General features: G+C 40.4%; 2 protein-coding genes across 2 annotated transcripts in view; one reads left to right on the forward strand and one right to left on the reverse strand.

Moving 5' to 3' along the window:
- Window positions 1–6,166, forward strand: part of fubp1 (far upstream element (FUSE) binding protein 1) — a 36,468-nt gene extending 30,302 nt beyond the window's left edge. The window contains exon 21 of the mRNA XM_062023272.1: window positions 5,920–6,166. Within this exon, the coding sequence (XP_061879256.1) occupies window positions 5,920–6,003 (84 nt within the window). The 3' untranslated portion in view covers window positions 6,004–6,166. The remainder of the gene's footprint in view (window positions 1–5,919) is intronic.
- The window catches only part of miga1 (mitoguardin 1), a 51,390-nt gene that overhangs the window by 14,943 nt on the left and 18,295 nt on the right, over window positions 1–18,152 (reverse strand). The window contains exon 8 of the mRNA XM_062023273.1: window positions 7,688–7,722. Coding sequence (XP_061879257.1) covers window positions 7,688–7,722 — 35 coding nt within the window. The remainder of the gene's footprint in view (window positions 1–7,687; window positions 7,723–18,152) is intronic.

Genomic DNA, 18,152 nt, shown 5'->3' on the forward strand with positions numbered 1-18,152 from the left:
CAAGTAGTGACAGTATGCACCACAATCTATCATGGTTATATGTTGATAAGCACTGACTAAAAAAACCTGCTGGTATAGTGTGTGTGTGACAATCATTGGTACTTTAACTTTATAGGCATATTCTTTGTTATGGAGTGTCTTTTCTATATATGTATTATTGAAATTGTATTCAGATGTTATTGTCTTGACCCCAGGAAGATTAGTGGCTACTATGTAGCAACTAATGGGGATGCATTTTAAACAAACAGTATGTCAAATTTCCTCTTTAATAAAGTACAATTGTAACAAACATTTTATTTAAATTTAAACAGATTAGGTCCCCATTCAAATCAACTCTTTACATATCTGGCAGCAGAATTATTTTAAAATATCACAAAGTGTGCCTTTAAGAGTATTTGCACAACAAATAAATGATCTGGGGCCGTACTTATCAAGCTTCTTAGAGTGCCATTTTACACTTAAGTCCTGAGAATTTGCGAAATGTAGTCCTACTCTCAAACTTAAGAATAAAAGCTTTTTATCAACGTTCTTAAGTCTAAGAATCACTCCTACTCTCCACGATATTTAAGAGACCTTCAGAGGTGTCTTAAGTGGTTAGGAGTTGCCAGAAGGGGATGGCACTGAGGCGAGAGAGACGTGCGCGAACGTTCAGGGAACGGAACAATGTTGTTGTTTTTTTTGATGACGAGCAGCTGATCAAACGGTATCGTTTAGACAGAGCGGATATTATTTTTGTCACAGATTTAATACTTTTCGATTCCTTGTTGATTTCTGCATGTGTCTGCAGTGGGCTAGTATATATAGAGCCACCCACACCAGTTTCAAATTAGTTGCCTAATTAATGAATTGGAAAGAAAATGTTATGACAGTAGCGTATGTGTGTGGCCGTGAGGTGAGTGACGTCAGTGAGTGTGTGGGCGAGAGAAGAGAGGGAGCGGTAGCGTGAGTGCCGGCGGGGACTAGTTTGTTTTGTATTATTTTGTAGTTTATTGTCAAAATATACACTCCCATTGTCCACTTAAATATTTCCAAAATATTTCTTTATTCTTAGACAACGGATTCCCTTCCGTGATTGGTCATTTCTATGGACACAGAAATGACGTCACCTAAAATTGCGTTTACGGCACATAGTAATGTCGTAATTCAGCTCTGAGTGTGACACTTAAGATTCAGTCCTACACTTCGCTGAAAGTGTGAGTAAGACGCTTGATAACTAACTTTTAAGTGCAGCTTTCAGCGAAGAATTTATTTACTCTTAAGTCAACTCTTAGCAGACTTCTTAGGAGTAATTCTAAGAAGCTTGATAAGTACGGCCCCTGGACTGAGTAGAACTAGAATCACGGTGGAATAACAAGATGGTGGAACTGAAATAACGTTCCAAACCGATGAATGCGCCTGTTCTTGTGTTGGCACGCAAACACTTTAAACGCGCTTGTGTAAAAAAAATACCGTATTTTTCGGAGTATAAGTCGTACCGGCCGAAAATGCATAATAAAGAACGAAAAACATATAAGTCGCACTGGAGTATAAGTCGCATTTTTGGGGGAAATGTATTTGATAAAAGCCAACACCAAGAATAGACATTTGAAAGGCAATTTAAAATAAATAAAGAATAGTGAACAACAGGCTGAGTAAGTGTACGTTATATGAAGCATAAATAACCAACTGGTATGTTAACGTAACATATTATGGTAAGAGTCATTCAAATAACTATAACATATAGAACATGCTATACGTTTACCAAACAATCTGTCACTCCTAATCGCTAAATCCCATGAAATCTTATACGTCTAGTCTCTTACGTGAATGAGATCAATAATATTATTTGATATTTTACGGTAATGTGTTAATAATTTCACACATAAGTCGCTCCTGCGTATAAGTCGCACCCCTATGAAAAAAACTGCCACTTATAGTCCGAAAAATACGGTATATTGTAACTAAAATGACTTAGGATTAGTAAAGGACCACGGACGTCTGAACCTCACTGCTCATCATCGGTTAGCATCAATCAAAAAGAATGCCTGTCACCCGGATATGTGCGTGCAGATAAAGATTGCCCGCCCATACCTGTATGTGCGCCGGAAAAGATTGTGCGCCGAATCCGCCTTTAAAGATTGCCGGGCAATATGTGCGCGCTACACAGGAAGACGGCGTCGTCTAAACAAGTTACGTGATGCGTACACACCAGGCTTTTGATTGCCTGCCACTACAATATGAAATACAATCGAGAAACATTGTATACTAAAAGTATGTGAATGGTTCTTACCTTGTTTACTTCCCTGACCTCCAAAAAGATTTGTAATCCATCAGATACATCTAATCATCTTTTTATATCGATGTCCTTCAAGCAACTAAAATGCAACAAACATGTCCAAGTGTGCAGAGTGTTTTGCATATATTAACCTTTAGGTCTACTAAATGCATTAAATGGGTGTATTTTTTGAGTTGTGTGATACGATTAGACATTTTTCATATTATCCACATAGTTCAGTCGGCAAATTGTGTGATTTTCTATCCATCCATTTTCTACCGCTTATCCCTTTCGTGGTCGCGAGGGGTGCTGGAGCCTATCTCAGGCGGAAGGCGGGGTACACCCTGGACAAGTCGCCACCTCATCGCAGGGCCAACACAGATAGACAGACAACATTCACACACTAGGGCCAATTTAGTGTTGCCAATCCAGGGCCGGCCCGTGGCATAGGCCGTATAGGCTAATGCTAAGGGCGCCGTCCATCAGGGGGCGCCACGCCAGTGCCACAAATGTTGGAGAAAAAAAAAAGTTGGTACTATTATTTCTAAATACAAAAAATAATCCCACGTTAATTAAAATGCAAAGTAAAGCCTATTTAATAGAAATATTATTTGTTACAACATTACGCCCCCCCCCCCCCCCCCCCCCCCCCCCCCCCGCACGGTGCGCCCCCTCCCTTCCCATATCATGACTCTTTTTGGACGTCACCACCAAAAATTCAACACAAAATGTCAAAACGGCCAAAACTGTCAGGTGCCCAGGGAAGAAAAAATAGAAAAGAAGAGGAGGAGAAACGAGAAAAAGACAGAGGTAGCAGGTAGGTAACGTTAGCCTACATGAAATTATTTGTCTGTTACAGAATGTGATAGTAACCTGGCTTTTTAGCATTAAGCTAATGTTACATGATTCGGCAATAGCTATTCAATAAATAGCTAGTTCTGTTTTAACGTCGGGTTAATATTGTGGAGAGGGCTAAATTGTTATGGAAAATAATAATGTAACGTTAGGTAATTACAGTACTCCCACCTTACATTCCTCAGGGACATTTGTATTAGATCTTTTAAGCAGGTTTTTTTTGTTTACATTGTTATTGCCTTCTGGTTAGCTAATGTTTGCCCTGCAGGTAATAGTCACTTTTCCACCCCTTTATATATATTAGGTATAGTTGTAAGCCTAGTTGTTAAAGTGCACATCATTAATGTTAATTAAGCAATATCACATGAGAGGGAATGCCGTTTTTTTTATTTGAGCACTGCTGTGATTCGGTTAAAGATAATCATAACATAACATTCTCATATAATATGTTAATTTGCTTTCTTTAAGTAAAAAAAAGGACAAAGACAAAGCTATTCGGTTTCTTGTGAGTATATACACTTCACTGCCGATGTGGGGGGCGCCACCTAAAATCTTGCCTAGGGCGCCAGATTGGTTAGGGCCAGGCCTGTGCCAATCAACCTATCCCCAGGTGCATGTCTATAGAGGTGGGAGGAAGCTGGAGTACCCGGAGGGAACCCACGCAGTCACAGGGAGAACATGCAAACTCCACACAGAAAGATCCCGAGCGCAGGATCGAACCCAGGACCTGCGTATTGTGAGGCAGACACACTAACCCCTCTGCCACCGTCCAAATTAGTACATATATACGGAATCTGTGCAGTATGTTCTCTTGTGCGGCATGTGGTCAGTTCCAACTCCTGCGAATTATGCCTACCGGATGGTGTTCATATCTATTAAAATGAGGTTCCAATGTAAATTTAGAAAATCATCGCACCACCTGTAATAATCAAATTTTAGGCGTACCACTGGATGGAGCCAGAGTGGTACACGTACCACAGTTTAAATAAACCCTGCTTCAAATTGCTCCCATCCAGAGTGGGGTGGCACGTGACACGCCACTGGTGAGCGGGAGATACATTATTTTAGACTTAATGTTAAAATGTTCTACTATGGCCACAGTTTGACCCTGGAGCAGATCATTTCTATTATTTCTGTGTTTGTACTTGAAGAAGTTATACTTTAACGTTATCTTCACTAAACTGTAGGGGTGTAACGGTACACAAAAATTTCGGTTCGGTACATACCTCGGTTTAGAGGTCATGGTTCGGTTCATTTTCGGTACAGTAAGAAAACAACAAAATATTAACTTTTGGGTTATTTATTTACCAAATTTGTAAACAATGGCTTTATCCTTTTAACATGGGGAACACTATAATAATTCTGCCCACGTTAATCAACATTAAACTGCCTCAAGTTGTTGCTCAGATTAAATAAAATGACAAAACTTTTCTTCTACATATAAAAAGTGCAACATTAAACAGTTTCAAGTCAACTCATCATGCTTAATTTATTACAGCATTTGGGAAGCCTGTAGTTGATTTTTGTTATATTTTTATCAACATGTGATAGCAGGGACCCTGCCATTCAAAACTACGCTGCTCCATTACTAATGATTAATGTAATTATAGCTGAAAAAATAGTACAATAGCAATAGGAGAGACTATTGATCCCTGAACACCATGGAGTTCATGTAGGCTTAATGATGCAGTTACATTATTATATAAACTATCAGAGACTCTTCATTTAACATGTCCTTTTTTGCTGCTTCAACACAGCTCAATCAACACAGAAAAAGGTAAAGTGAAATAACAGACAGACAGGGCTTTGCTGCCCGTAACACACACACACACACACCGAAAAAAAGGGTTTACGTTACGCTAAAAGCTAATTAGCCTTAACCTCAAGCCAGGATTGCAAGCGAGCTGAGCTGCGGTTTGTTTTTTAGAAGGTCAACGGGCTCATAGTGATGTTACTAGTAGTTGACTGGGAGGTGTTTATTATCATTTGGGGAGAGTCCGCTGCCTGATGCTTACCTGCTTAACACCTATCTGCTAACCCCACCGCAGAAGCACTGACTACATGCGCTCTGAATACGCACTGCTGATTGGCTGTTACCGCTCTGAATATGCACTGCTGATTGGCTGTTACCGCTCTGTGTGTACCAATCAGATGGTTGTGTGTGTGGGACAATGCTGGGTGCTGTGTAGAGTACTGACAGAGACAGAAGAAGCGGAGCAGCTTGTTAAGACTTTAGCTTAGGCGGCTACTTAATATGTTCGTGTGGAAACTCGTTTGGTACACCTCCGAACCGAACCGAAACCCCTGTACCGAAACGGTTCAATACAAATACACGTACCGTTACACCCCTACTAAACTGTATACCATATTAATTACTGACAAGATGCAGAAGCACATACTTCCACGTTCTGCTCGGCGATGGCGTCTTCTGCTCCCGTCTTGACGGACACTCGGCTCAGGTCGTCGTCCCCCTGCTTGCTCCTGAACGTCAAGGCCTCCTCCCAGCGCCGCAGAGCTTCCTCGAATAAGTCCATACCTGCCAGAACACACACTGCAAGTCTTAGCACACATCAAAATAAGAGTCATAGTTAATCCACAGGTCTTTACCCATGAGGTAGAGGTTTTCGGGTGTGGTGACCACGCTGCAAAGGTCGGCGCTGCCCAGTCGGTCCCAGCAGCTGGGCTCCATGGCACAGGTTCCGCTGCTGGACGAGTCTATGCTTTGCAACTGTGGAGAAAAGAAACACCAGTTCCACAACTTTGGTTTTTGCTTTTTCCTGCTCACGAGTCTGTGTCGCGGTTTCTTACAGACGCCAGGCTGTGAACAGAACCAGAACGTTCCCTGTGGGCCTGAGCAGAGAGGACCGCTGCAGAGAAGCCAGACTTGGACTTGAGGGAGAGCGTGATCTGCTGACTGGTGTTATCTGGATAGACGCAGGTGGGCCAGTGTGAAGACAGGAAGCAACGTTTTAATTAAATGTTTATATAACGTAAATCAAATATTCATGGGTTAAGGAAATATTTTATAATGTGTTGAAGCTACGATGAAATAAATACAGTTTTGATTTCCCTATATGCAGACAGAGATGCTCAATTTACTGTATAAATATTTTTTGGCATTCTTGTAATTATGTTTGAGAATTTTATGCGGTCTTATATTTTTAAACATTCTAATAATTTTTTTTAAATATATATATGTATATTTTTTCTCTTTTCAAATAATATAATTATTATTTTTTGTAATTTCTAAACTTACAAAAAAAATATTGTAACTATTTTGAGAAATGTTTTCATTTAAGTATTTTGATAAACATTTTTTTAAAAGTTTGAAAAATTAAGTAATGTATTACAGTATTTTAATTTAAAAATGCAAGCAACATTTAAAAAAATACAGACATTAATTATAATTTAGAATATTTTATTTCATTTTTTTAAGTTACATTTTTTAAAAGTATTTTAATAAAACATTTTTACAAATATGTATCATACTTCTAAGTATTTCATTTAAAAAAGTAAAGAAATTACTAAATTTATAGGAAGTTCCTAACTTTTTTAGATTTTATCAAGGTACTGAATTGCCTTTGAGTATGAAAAGTAAAAAATGTATTTGTAGTCTGTCGCTTTATTTTGGTACATTAGTCCACCATCACGTAATCCGATTACATCACATGGAGTACGCCACTGATGTCTGAGGGTTCGTGCCTCACCATCCTCCATTGTGGCGGCGGCAGCTGAAGCGAAGAGCTGGATGGCGGCCTGCTCCCATGGCGGCGACGCAGTCTTCTTTCGACCCCGCCTCCTCTGAAAGTGGCGGGCCAGGAAGAGTAGCGAGACGGCGCCGAAGGCAGCTGCCGCAACCACCTTCTTGGTGCCTGGGCTTACCTGGCGGACGGAAGTGATGCACAATCGTCATTTGCGGACAGCTTGCGTGCAGTGAGCCTGTCTATAGTCAGAAGCATGAGGGAGATTATCCAGCAGACAAGTGAAGATTACATAAACGCTGTGATGACTGTCAAAGACACGCCATGGTTTTACCACCTGTTTACAACAACTCCAAACTACTCTGATTTCAAGTTTGATTTTTCTCCGCGCTGCATTTACAAAAGTAGTATGACACAGCACCTGGACATGCTAACTGGGATAGGTCCATGTTCATTTCTGCCAAACAAGATAATATAGATTGCATTTGTCTTGCGTTTACATCTTCATATTCCACATTTAGTATATGTCCATAACAAAGAATAAGATGGCACTCTCTCTAAAAAACCTAATAGAACACAGTGGAACCCACTTATGTAAGCCAGTGTTTTTAAACCATTGTGCCGCGGCACACTAGTGTGCCGTGAGATACAGTCTGGTGTGCCGTGGGAGATTATTTAATTTCACCTATTTGGGGTAAAAAGATTTTTTGCAAACAAGTAATTATAGTCTGCAAATTATGTGTTGTTGTTGTTGAGTGTCGGTGCAGTCTAGAGCTCGGCAGAGTAACCGTGTTATATGCTTCCATAAAAGTAGGTGGCAGCCGGTAGCTACCGTAATTGCTTTGTAGATGTCAGGAACATGGTTTGTCGTGATCACAATATGCAGACGACAGCATGCAGGTGAAAAGGAATCTAATGCTTAAACCAAAAATAAACAAACGGTGATTGTCCCTAAGAAAAGGCATTGAAGCTTAGAGGCCTACTGAAATGATTTTTTTTTATTTAAACGGGAATAGCAGATCCATTCTATGTGTCATACTTGATCATTTCGCGATATTGCCATATTTTTGCTGAAAGGATTTAGTAGAGAAAATCGACGATAAAGTTCGCAACTTTTGCTCGCTGATAAAAAAAAGCCTTGCCTGTAGCGGAAGTAGCGTGACGTCACAGGAGCTAGTATTCCTCACAATTCCCCGTTGTTTACAATGGAGCGAGAGATATTTGGAGCGAGAAAGCGACGATTATCCCATTAATTTGAGCGAGGATGAAAGATTCGTGGATGAGGAACGTTAGAGTGACGGACTAGAATGCAGTTCAAGAGATATCTTTTTTCGCTCTGACCGTAACTTAGGTACAAGCTGGCTCATTGGATTCCACACTCTCTCCTTTTTCTATTGTGGATCACGGATTTGTATTTTAAACCACCTGGGATACTATATCCTCTTGAAAATGAGAGTCGAGAACGCGAAATGGACATTCACAGTGACTTTTATCTCCACGACAATACATCGACGAAGCTCTTTAGCATGAGCTAACATGATAGCATCTGTCTCAAATGCACATAGAAACTAAATCCCTGACTGGAAGGATAGACAGAAGTTCAACAATACTACTATCAGGAGACACCGAACCAAACACTGGACATGTAAATACACGGTTAATGTGTATTTGACGCCTGTCGAAGCCTAGCAATGCTGTTGCTAACGACGCTAACTTAGCAACGGGAGCTCGTCAGGGCTATGATAAAAACATTAGCGCTCCACCTACGCCAGCCAGCCCTCCTCTGCTCATCAACACCCGTGCTCACCTGCGTTCCAGCGATCGACGATGCGGTCGGCGGCCCGGAGACGTAGGAAGTCAAGGTAAGGTCGCCGGCGCTAGTGTCTGCTATCCAACAAAGTCCTCCTTGTTGTGTTGCTACAGCCAGCCGCTAATACACCGATCCCACCTACAACGTTCTTCTTTGCAGCCTCCATTGTTCATTAAACAAATTGCAAAAGATTCACCAACACAGATGTCCAGAATACTGTGGAATTATGAAATGAAAACAGAGCTTTGTGTATAGGATTTTTCGGGCTCCGAATACTTCCCTTGTCCTCGTGACGTCACACGCATACGTCAGCATAATAAAACGTTTTCAAGCGGAAGTGTGGCGGGAAATTTAAAATGTCACTTTATAAGTTAACCCGGCCGTATTGGCATGTGTTGCAATGTTAAGATTTCATCATTGATATATAAACTATCAGACTGCGTGGTCGCTAGTAGTGGCTTTCAGTAGGCCTTTAAGGAAGGCTATGCAGAACAAAACTAAAACCAAACTGGCTACATAGTAAACAAAAACAGAATGCTGGACGACAGCGTCCACAAAGAACATCCGAACATGACATGACAATCAACAATGTCCCCACAAAGAAGGATAAAAACAACTGAAATATTCTTGATTGCTGAAACAGAGTAGATGCCGGAAATATCAGACATGAAACTGCAACAGGAAAATACCACAAAAAGGAAAAAGTCACCAAAATAGGAGCACAAGACAAGAACTAAAACACTACACACAGGAAAACAGCAAAAAACTAAAAAATAAGTCACGGTGTGATGTGACAGGTGGTGACAGTACACCTACTTTGAGACAAGAGCTATATTGATGCATGCTTGGTTATGGATTAAAGTCATATCCAACAATTGCGACAACGACTTTTTACTGTCAATATTGGCTGTTGAGTTTCATTTCTTAATGTTTTCTGCTGGTGGTGTGCCTCTGGATTTTTTCAATGAAAATAATGTGCCTCGGCTGAAAAAAGGTTGAAAAACACTGATGTAAGCAACCCATCTATGTGAACGGACTCAACAAATCCAGTTTAAATCAACATCGATATACAATTTGGGTAACGATCCTTCCCACCACTACTTGGCATAGTGAACGTCACAGTGAACCCTGTCAAATCAGACGAAAAAAATGCGGTCTTACTTGCTAGCATTAGCTTACAGCTAGAGATGGACATTAATTAGTTTTACAATTGTGGGGAGGAAGAAAGCGAGTGAGAAGGAGAGTGCTGAAACGAATAATATTATTTGAATTAAAATAAATAAATCATCAAAAACACGACCGAGCATGTAGCTAGCTAACTTGGTGAAGCAGTTGGAGCGTAGCACCGCTCGTCTGCACTATACTGAAGCCGAATGAGTTGATAACATCTTGTTAAAATAATATCTAAACGGCGGACATTTATTCATGAAAATATGGAGAAGCTAATGATGGTGTGTTTGACAGAGAATCAGCGAGGAGATATCGTAGACGTCCACTCTCCAAGTAAATGCTGTACGTTATTACTTTACTTCATAAAACTATAGCAGTTGTTTAAAGGACTTTCTATTGTATTGATTTTCATACAATATTCCTTAATTAAAATATAATTTTAAAGACGTACGTTTTACATTACATGTTAAAATTGTGGTGTTTTGGGGGAGGCAAGCACCAATTATTATACTGATTTTAATTCATTTCAACAGCGAAGGCAAGTTTTCTAAAGTACGAACTGCGTCGTAGAACCAATACTCGTATCCCAAAGTACCACTTTTTTTTTTTACATAAAATCTGAGAGCCAAAGAAGGTATATATAGACGATATAAATGATAATATATTTGTCCAACGATAGAGCTTTTAATACTTTATATTGTGATAATGCATGTTGAGGACACATTCTAGCTGTGTTCCGCAAATCTGACAACAAATAGAGAAGGAACGCGTCCTCGACGCAATGTAACATTCTCTGCAAACTAAGTTCTTACAAGAATCATTATAATATTCCCACATCTGCGGTCCCTGCCAGGGTTTCACATTGTTCCCATTGGGTTGAGTTTTTTCTTGCCCTGATGCGGGATCTGAGCCGAGGATGTTGTTGTGGTTTGTGCAGCCCTTTGAGACATTTGTAATCAAGGGCTATATTTGCAAACTTTAATTGATTGATGGAATAGTTTTGATCAAATAATGCAACCGGAAGTGATGTAATATGTTTATGCAAATATCTGCAGCTAAATTAGAAACCTTTGTAACCTGTCTTGAAATGGTCTGATTATCATTTACATACCAAAGAGTGATGTATATTGTTGGAATATATATTGCAAAAACGATTTTTTTGTACATTTTTAGCATTCAAAAAATATACATATATGTGTCAACAATTATGCAACTTATATGATGATGTCACATTGACCAGGCCCGTAGCCACACCCCTACCGCTACATGCATATTGGCAAGCTAGGGGAAAACCTGAACAGAAACCTTCCGCGGCGTTACGCACCTGCAGCTGTGCCAGAGAACCACACACGGACAGCGGCAGGTGGATCACGCGCAGGGCGGCGGCCTTGGCCGACAGCTGGGAATAGGCGAGGCTCTCGTGTGTCATTGCGCCGCTCTATCCATGACTCCGCTCTACCCCGCAGGCTCTCGCTCGGCTGGAGCTGTGCAGGACATACAATGCAGCACAAAAGAGAAAAATGGTCATTAAGGAATATTGCTTGGATTTTACGGACATCACGTCCGGCTCACGTCCCCCCCCCCCCCCATTAAATATGCATAGTGGTCAAGCTAGCTCTGTTCTCAGTGGGTATTAGGCACCATTTAGCCTTTCTCAAAGAAAAACGGCCCTTTGCTTGTGTCGTTTTGGCTGTACGAATCGTTTTAATTGTGAAAAGGATAAACGTTTCTTCAGAGTTCCTCGAGAGGTAATCAAAAAGGGCGGAAGAGTGCAAAATTTTACGAGACGAGGAGATAGCATGCAGCTCACACTCCAGTCCAAGGGACCAGAGTCAAAGAATGCATGAGTTTGCAGTGATCACTTCATTAAAGGTTTGTTTGATATACTTTTAACGTTTATTATTTCTCGTTAAAGTATTATCTTGATATTTTTTGTATTTCTTTCAAAAGCACCAACTTTGCCAGTCTAAATAAAAGAAAGCAAATGTGAGCAAAACCTAAAAGAGTTAAGCTTTTACCAAAGACAACAATCATGAATGAAGCTTTCAGCACACACACACAATGTTGACATGTATAGTTATATTTTGATGAAAACGGAGAAAAACACTCTACTAGTAAACGGCGCGTGCAACACCAACAAATATCAGAAGACGCGAAGTTAAATCATAAAATGTAAGCTTACCCGAGCATAAACGATACATATTTATCCGGGAGAGTCTTGATACCAATTTCCTTGACCCAGCCACACACAAAGAAGTTGTAGACTTTAAAGATTAAAGATGAAAGTACCAATGATTGTCACACACACACTAGATGTGGGGAAATGTGTCCTCTGCATTTGTCCCATCCCCTTGGGGAGCAGTGGGCAGCAGCGGCGCCACGCCCGGGAATCATTTTGGTGATTTAACCCCCAACTCCAACCCTTTGTTGCTGAGTGCCAAGCAGGGAGGTTATGGGTCCCATTTTTATAGTCTTTGGTATGACTCGGCTGGGATTTGAACTCCAACCTACCGATCTCTTCCATGCTTTTCAAAGTTTCCTTCTGTCTAGTCATGTAGAAATGCGTCTGGAGCACAATAGTTTGATATGTCTGAGAACACGATCGGCGTATAATCCTTGATATCACTCGACAAATCTTTTTTTGATAAAGTATAGGGATCTATTCCATTGCATAGTTTGATTTTTGCAGGAAGATTTAAGTCTCTTTTGTACTCAGTTTGCGTACTGCTTGCTGTAAAACAGCCATCTTAGCCATTGGCATTTGTATTTATTTTTTCATTAATATTAAGGAATTGCGGTGTTTGTATCACTACCCACTCTTTAACAAGTGGGGTCAAAAATGACCCCAAGCAGTTCCATAGATTCTTCTATGAACCTGTAATTCTTAGCAACTCTGACTGTCCCACTTACACATCTGGGGCCGTACTTATCAAGCTTCTTAGAGTGCCATTTTACACTTAAAGGCCTACTGAAATGAATTTTTTTTATTTAAACGGGGATAGCAGATCTATTCTATGTGTCATACTTGATCATTTCGCGATATTGCCATATTTTTGCTGAAAGGATTTAGTATAGAACAACGACGATAAAGATTGCAACTTTTGGTATCTGATAAAAAAAAGGCTTGCCCCTACCGGAAGTAGCGTGACGTAGTCAGTTGAACATATACGCAAAGTTCCCTATTGTTTACAATGATGGCCGCATGAAGTGAGAGAGATTCGGACCGAGAAAGCGACAATTTCCCCATTAATTTGAGCGAGGATGAAAGATTTGTGGATGAGTAAAGTGCAAGTGAAGGACTAGTGGGGAGTTGAAGCTATTCAGATAGGGAAGATGCTGTGAGAGCCGGGGGTGACCTGATATTCAGCTGGGAATGACTACAACAGTAAATAAACACAAGACATATATATACTCTATTAGCCACAACACAACCAGGCTTATATTTAATATGCCACAAATTAATCCTGCATAAAAACACCTGCGTGTTTGTTATGCTAGCTCCTAGCTCCTCTGCTAGCTCCTAGCTCCATAGAACACGCCAATACAATTCAAACACCTGATCAACACACACAATCACTCAGCCCAAAAGACCGTTTACCTAACCCAAGGTTCATAAAGCTTATATATTTTTAAAAAGTTACGTACGTGACGCGCACATACGGTCAAGTTATCGAATGTTTAGCAGCCAAGGCTGCATACTCACGGTACCTGATATTCAGCTGGGAATGACTACAACAGTAAATAAACACAAGACATATATATACTCTATTAGCCACAACACAACCAGGCTTATATTTAATATGCCACAAATTAATCCTGCATAATAACACCTGCGTGTTTGTTATGCTAGCTCCTAGCTCCTCTGCTAGCTCCTAGCTCCATAGAACACGCCAATACAATTCAAACACCCGATCAACACACACAATCACTCAGCCCAAAAGACCGTTCACCTAACCCAAGGTTCATAAAGCTTATATATTTTTAAAAAGTTACGTACGTGACGCGCACATACGGTACGGTACGTGTTATGCTAGCTCCTAGCTCCTCTGCTAGCTCCTAGCTCCATAGAACACGCCAATACAATTCAAACACATGATCAACACACACAATCACTCAGCCCAAAAGACCGTTCACCTAACCCAAGGTTCATAAAGCTTATATATTTTAAAAAAGTTACGTACATACGCAAAAAAAAGCCAAAGCTGCATACTCACAGTAGCACGTCTGCGTCTTTGTCATCCAAATCAAAGTAATCCTGGTAAGAGTCTGTGTTGTCCCAGTTCCCTACAGGCGTCTGTGTATCCAAATCAAAAGTCCTCCTGGTTAGAGTCTCTGTTATCCGAGTTCTTCCATCTTGACTGCATCTTTCGGGAATGTAAACAAAGAAGCGCCGGCTGTGTACTGTTGTGGCTGACTACGTTCGAAAAATACGTCCATTTCGCACCGACAACTTTCTTCTTTGCTTGCTTGGCTTCCTTCTCCATAATGCAATGAACATGATTGAAACAGATTCACGAACACAGATGTCCAGAATACTGTGGAATTATGAAATGAAAACAGAGCTTTTTCATATCGGCTTCAATGTGGAAGGCATACCCGTGTTCGCCGGGCTACGTCACACGCATACGTCATCCTCAGAGGCGTTTCGAACCGGAAGTTTAGCGGCAAATTTAAAATGTCACTTTATAAGTTAACCCGGCCGTATTGGCATGTGTTATAATGTTAAGATTTCATCATTGATATATAAACTATCAGACTGCGTGGTCGGTAGTAGTGGGTTTCAGTAGGCCTTTAAGTCCTGAGAATTTGCGAAATTTAGTCCTACTCTCAAACTTAAGAATAAAAGCTTTTTATCAACGTTCTTAAGTCTAAGAATCACTCCTACTCTCCACGATATTTAAGAGACCTTCAGAGGTGTCTTAAGTGGTTAGGAGTTGCCAGCAGGGGATGGCACTGAGGCGAGAGAGACGTGCGCCAACGTTCAGGGAACGGAACAATGTTTTTTTGTTTTTTTTTATGACGAGCAGCTGATCAAACGGTATCGTTTAGACAGAGCGGATATTATTTTTGTCACAGATTTAATACTTTTCGATTCCTTGTTGATTTCTGCATGTGTCTGCAGTGGGCTAGTATATATAGAGCCACCACACCAGTTTCAAATTAGTTGCCTAATTAATGAATTGGAAAGAAAATGTTATGACAGTAGCGTATGTGTGTGGCCGTGAGGTGAGTGACGTCAGTGAGTGTGTGGGCGAGAGAAGAGAGGGAGCGGTAGCGTGAGTGCCGGCGGGGACTAGTTTGTTTTGTATTATTTTGTAGTTTATTGTCAAAATATACACTCCCATTGTCCACTTAAATATTTCCAAGATATTTCTTTATTCTTAGACAACGGATTCCCTTCCGTGATTGGTCATTTCTATGGACACAGAAATGACGTCACCTAAAATTCCGTTTACGGCTCATAGTAATGTCGTAATTCAGCTCTGAGTGTGACACTTAAGATTCAGTCCTACACTTCGCTGAAAGTGTGAGTAAGACGCTTGATAACTAACTTTTAAGTGCAGCTTTCAGCGAAGAATTTATTTACTCTTAAGTCAACTCTTAGCAGACTTCTTAGGAGTAATTCTAAGAAGCTTGATAAGTACGGCCCCTGATGTGATCAGACACAAAAAAAAGTTGGTAAAACTGTATGATGTTTGTGAAATGCGACTTTCGAGGTTCTACTAAAGCATTTTAGGCCCGTATAGAGATCCAAACTCCAAAGGTTATCATAAGGTTCAACAATATTAATCACTGGTGTTCTGCACACTGTATCAATCCCAGTGGGTTGAATTCAAACGTACGGCCCGAGGACCGGATCAGGCCCGCGAACAGGTTTTATCCAGCCCGTGGGATGAGTTTGCTAAGTATAAAAATGTACCTGAAATGTTTGAATGAAAGAAACAGCTGTTCTAAATGTGTCCACTGGATGTCGCAATAGCAATTCTTTGTATCTTTGTAGATGATGCTACAAATGTACAAAATAAACCACATGATGTTATAGTACATCAGTCGAGGAAAATGATCAAACTACATAAATAACATACTGTAATTTATCTTGATAGATTGAAAATCAACACCAATGAGTTGACTGATGAACACTATCACATAATTAATTCAAACAATATGAATAAAGATAGAATACTATTAACCGCAACATGTAAATGTAAAAAAACAAAAACCCAACAACATTAGGATTTGTACATTTTCAGAATGTGCTTGTTCTATTTTTAAACAACGATCTGAAGTTGTCTCTATTTTTAAGTTATCGTGCCGTGATTTTACCAGTCCGGCCCACTTGGGAGTAGATTTTTCTCCATGCGGCCCCCGATCTAAAATGAGTTTGACACCCCTAGTGTAAAGGAATACTCAGTAAGGCAGAGCCGGGCAAATATTTTGACTCGGGGGCCCCATTGAGAGAAAAAATGTGCCTAGGGGGGCCAATGTGTATGTGTGTATAAATGATATACACACATTTAGCTGTAAAAACCTGCTGTACAGTATGTGTGTTTGGGTCCCTTTTTTTCAGGAACACTAATACCAAAAGTCACAATGTCCGATAGAATTTTAAAAAGTTATGACAGACCTGAGACCACCTCAAAAAAACGGAATGGAATTTTACATTTTTTTTACTGAATAAGACACCCAAAATGTACATTAAAATACAGAAAGTGGGATTTACAATATTAACTACGAACAATAAAACACTGAATATTAACAACATATGAACATCGCTCCTCGATAGACATCTTTTACAATCAAGCAAAACACAACAAAAATGTAACAAACAGCAAAATATGAATGCAAAGTGTAATAAACACCTAAGATATGATATATTATCACTTTTATGCAGAAATTTGTTGTAAAAATCTGCCTCCACATCTGTTTCTGACACACGCCTTTCGGGCTGGCTGCTCTGAAAACAAACCCTTCCCCTTCTGCTTAGTTCCTCCGTGAGCTGCTGTGACGTAGATTACCGTAATAACTCGTACAACACTCAAAAGCGCAGATTTCAACCATTATAATACAAACCCCGTTTCCATATGAGTAGGGAAATGGTGTTAGATGTAAATATAAACGGAATACAATGATTTGCAAATCATTTTCAAGCCATATTCAGTTGAATATGCTACAAAGACAACATATTTGATGTTCAAACTGATAAACATTTTTTTTTTTCAAATAATCATTAACTTTAGAATTTGATGCCAGCAACACGTGACAAAGAAGTTGGGAAAGGTGGCAATAAATACTGATAAAGTTGAGGAATGCTCATCAAACACTTATTTGGAACATCCCACAGGTGTGCAGGCTGATTGGGAACAGGTGGGTGCCATGATTGGGTATAAAAGTAGATTCCATGAAATGCTCAGTCATTCACAAACAAGGATGGGGCGAGGGTCACCACTTTGTCAACAAATGCCTGAGCAAATTGTTGAACAGTTTAAGAAAAACCTTTCTCCACCAGCTATTGCAAGGAATTTAGGGATTTCACCATCTACGCTCCGTAATATCATCAAAGGGTTCAGAGAATCTGGAGAAATCACTGCACGTAAGCAGCTAAGCCCGTGACCTTCCATCCCTCAGGCTGTACTGCATCAACAAGCGACATCAGTGTGTAAAGGATATCACCACATGGGCTCAGGAACACTTCAGAAACCCACTGTCAGTAACTACAGTTGGTCGCTACATCTGTAAGTGCAAGTTAAAACTCTCATATGCAAGGCCAAAACCGCTTATCAACAACACCCAGAAACGCCGTCGGCTTCGCTGGGCCTGAGCTCATCTAAGATGGACTGATACAAAGTGGAAAAGTGTTCTGTGGTCTGACGAGTCCATATTTCAAATTGTTTTTGGAAACTGTGGACGTCGTGTCCTCCGGACCAAAGAGGAAAAGAGCCATCCGGATTGTTATAGGCGCAAAGTTGAAAAGCCAGCATGTGTGATGGTATGGGGGTGTATTAGTGCCCAAGACATGGGTAACTTACACATCTGTGAAGGCGCCATTAATGCTGAAAGTTACATACAGGTTTTGGAGCAACATATGTTGCCATCCAAGCAACGTTACCATGGACGCCCCTGCTTATTTCAGCAAGACAATGCCAATCCACGTGTTACATCAACGTGGCTTCATAGTAAAAGAGTGCGGGTACTAGACTGGCCTGCCTGTAGTCCAGACCTGTCTCCCATTGAAAATGTGTGGCGCATTATGAAGCCTAAAATAGCAGAAGGGAGACCCCCGGACTGTTGAACAACTTAAGCTGTACATCAAGCAAGAATGGGAAAGAATTCCACCTGAGAAGCTTCAAAAATGTGTCTCCTC

The sequence above is a fragment of the Entelurus aequoreus genome, linkage group LG16, assembly GCF_033978785.1.
Source record: "Entelurus aequoreus isolate RoL-2023_Sb linkage group LG16, RoL_Eaeq_v1.1, whole genome shotgun sequence".
NCBI classification, from domain to species: Eukaryota; Metazoa; Chordata; class Actinopteri; order Syngnathiformes; family Syngnathidae; genus Entelurus; species Entelurus aequoreus.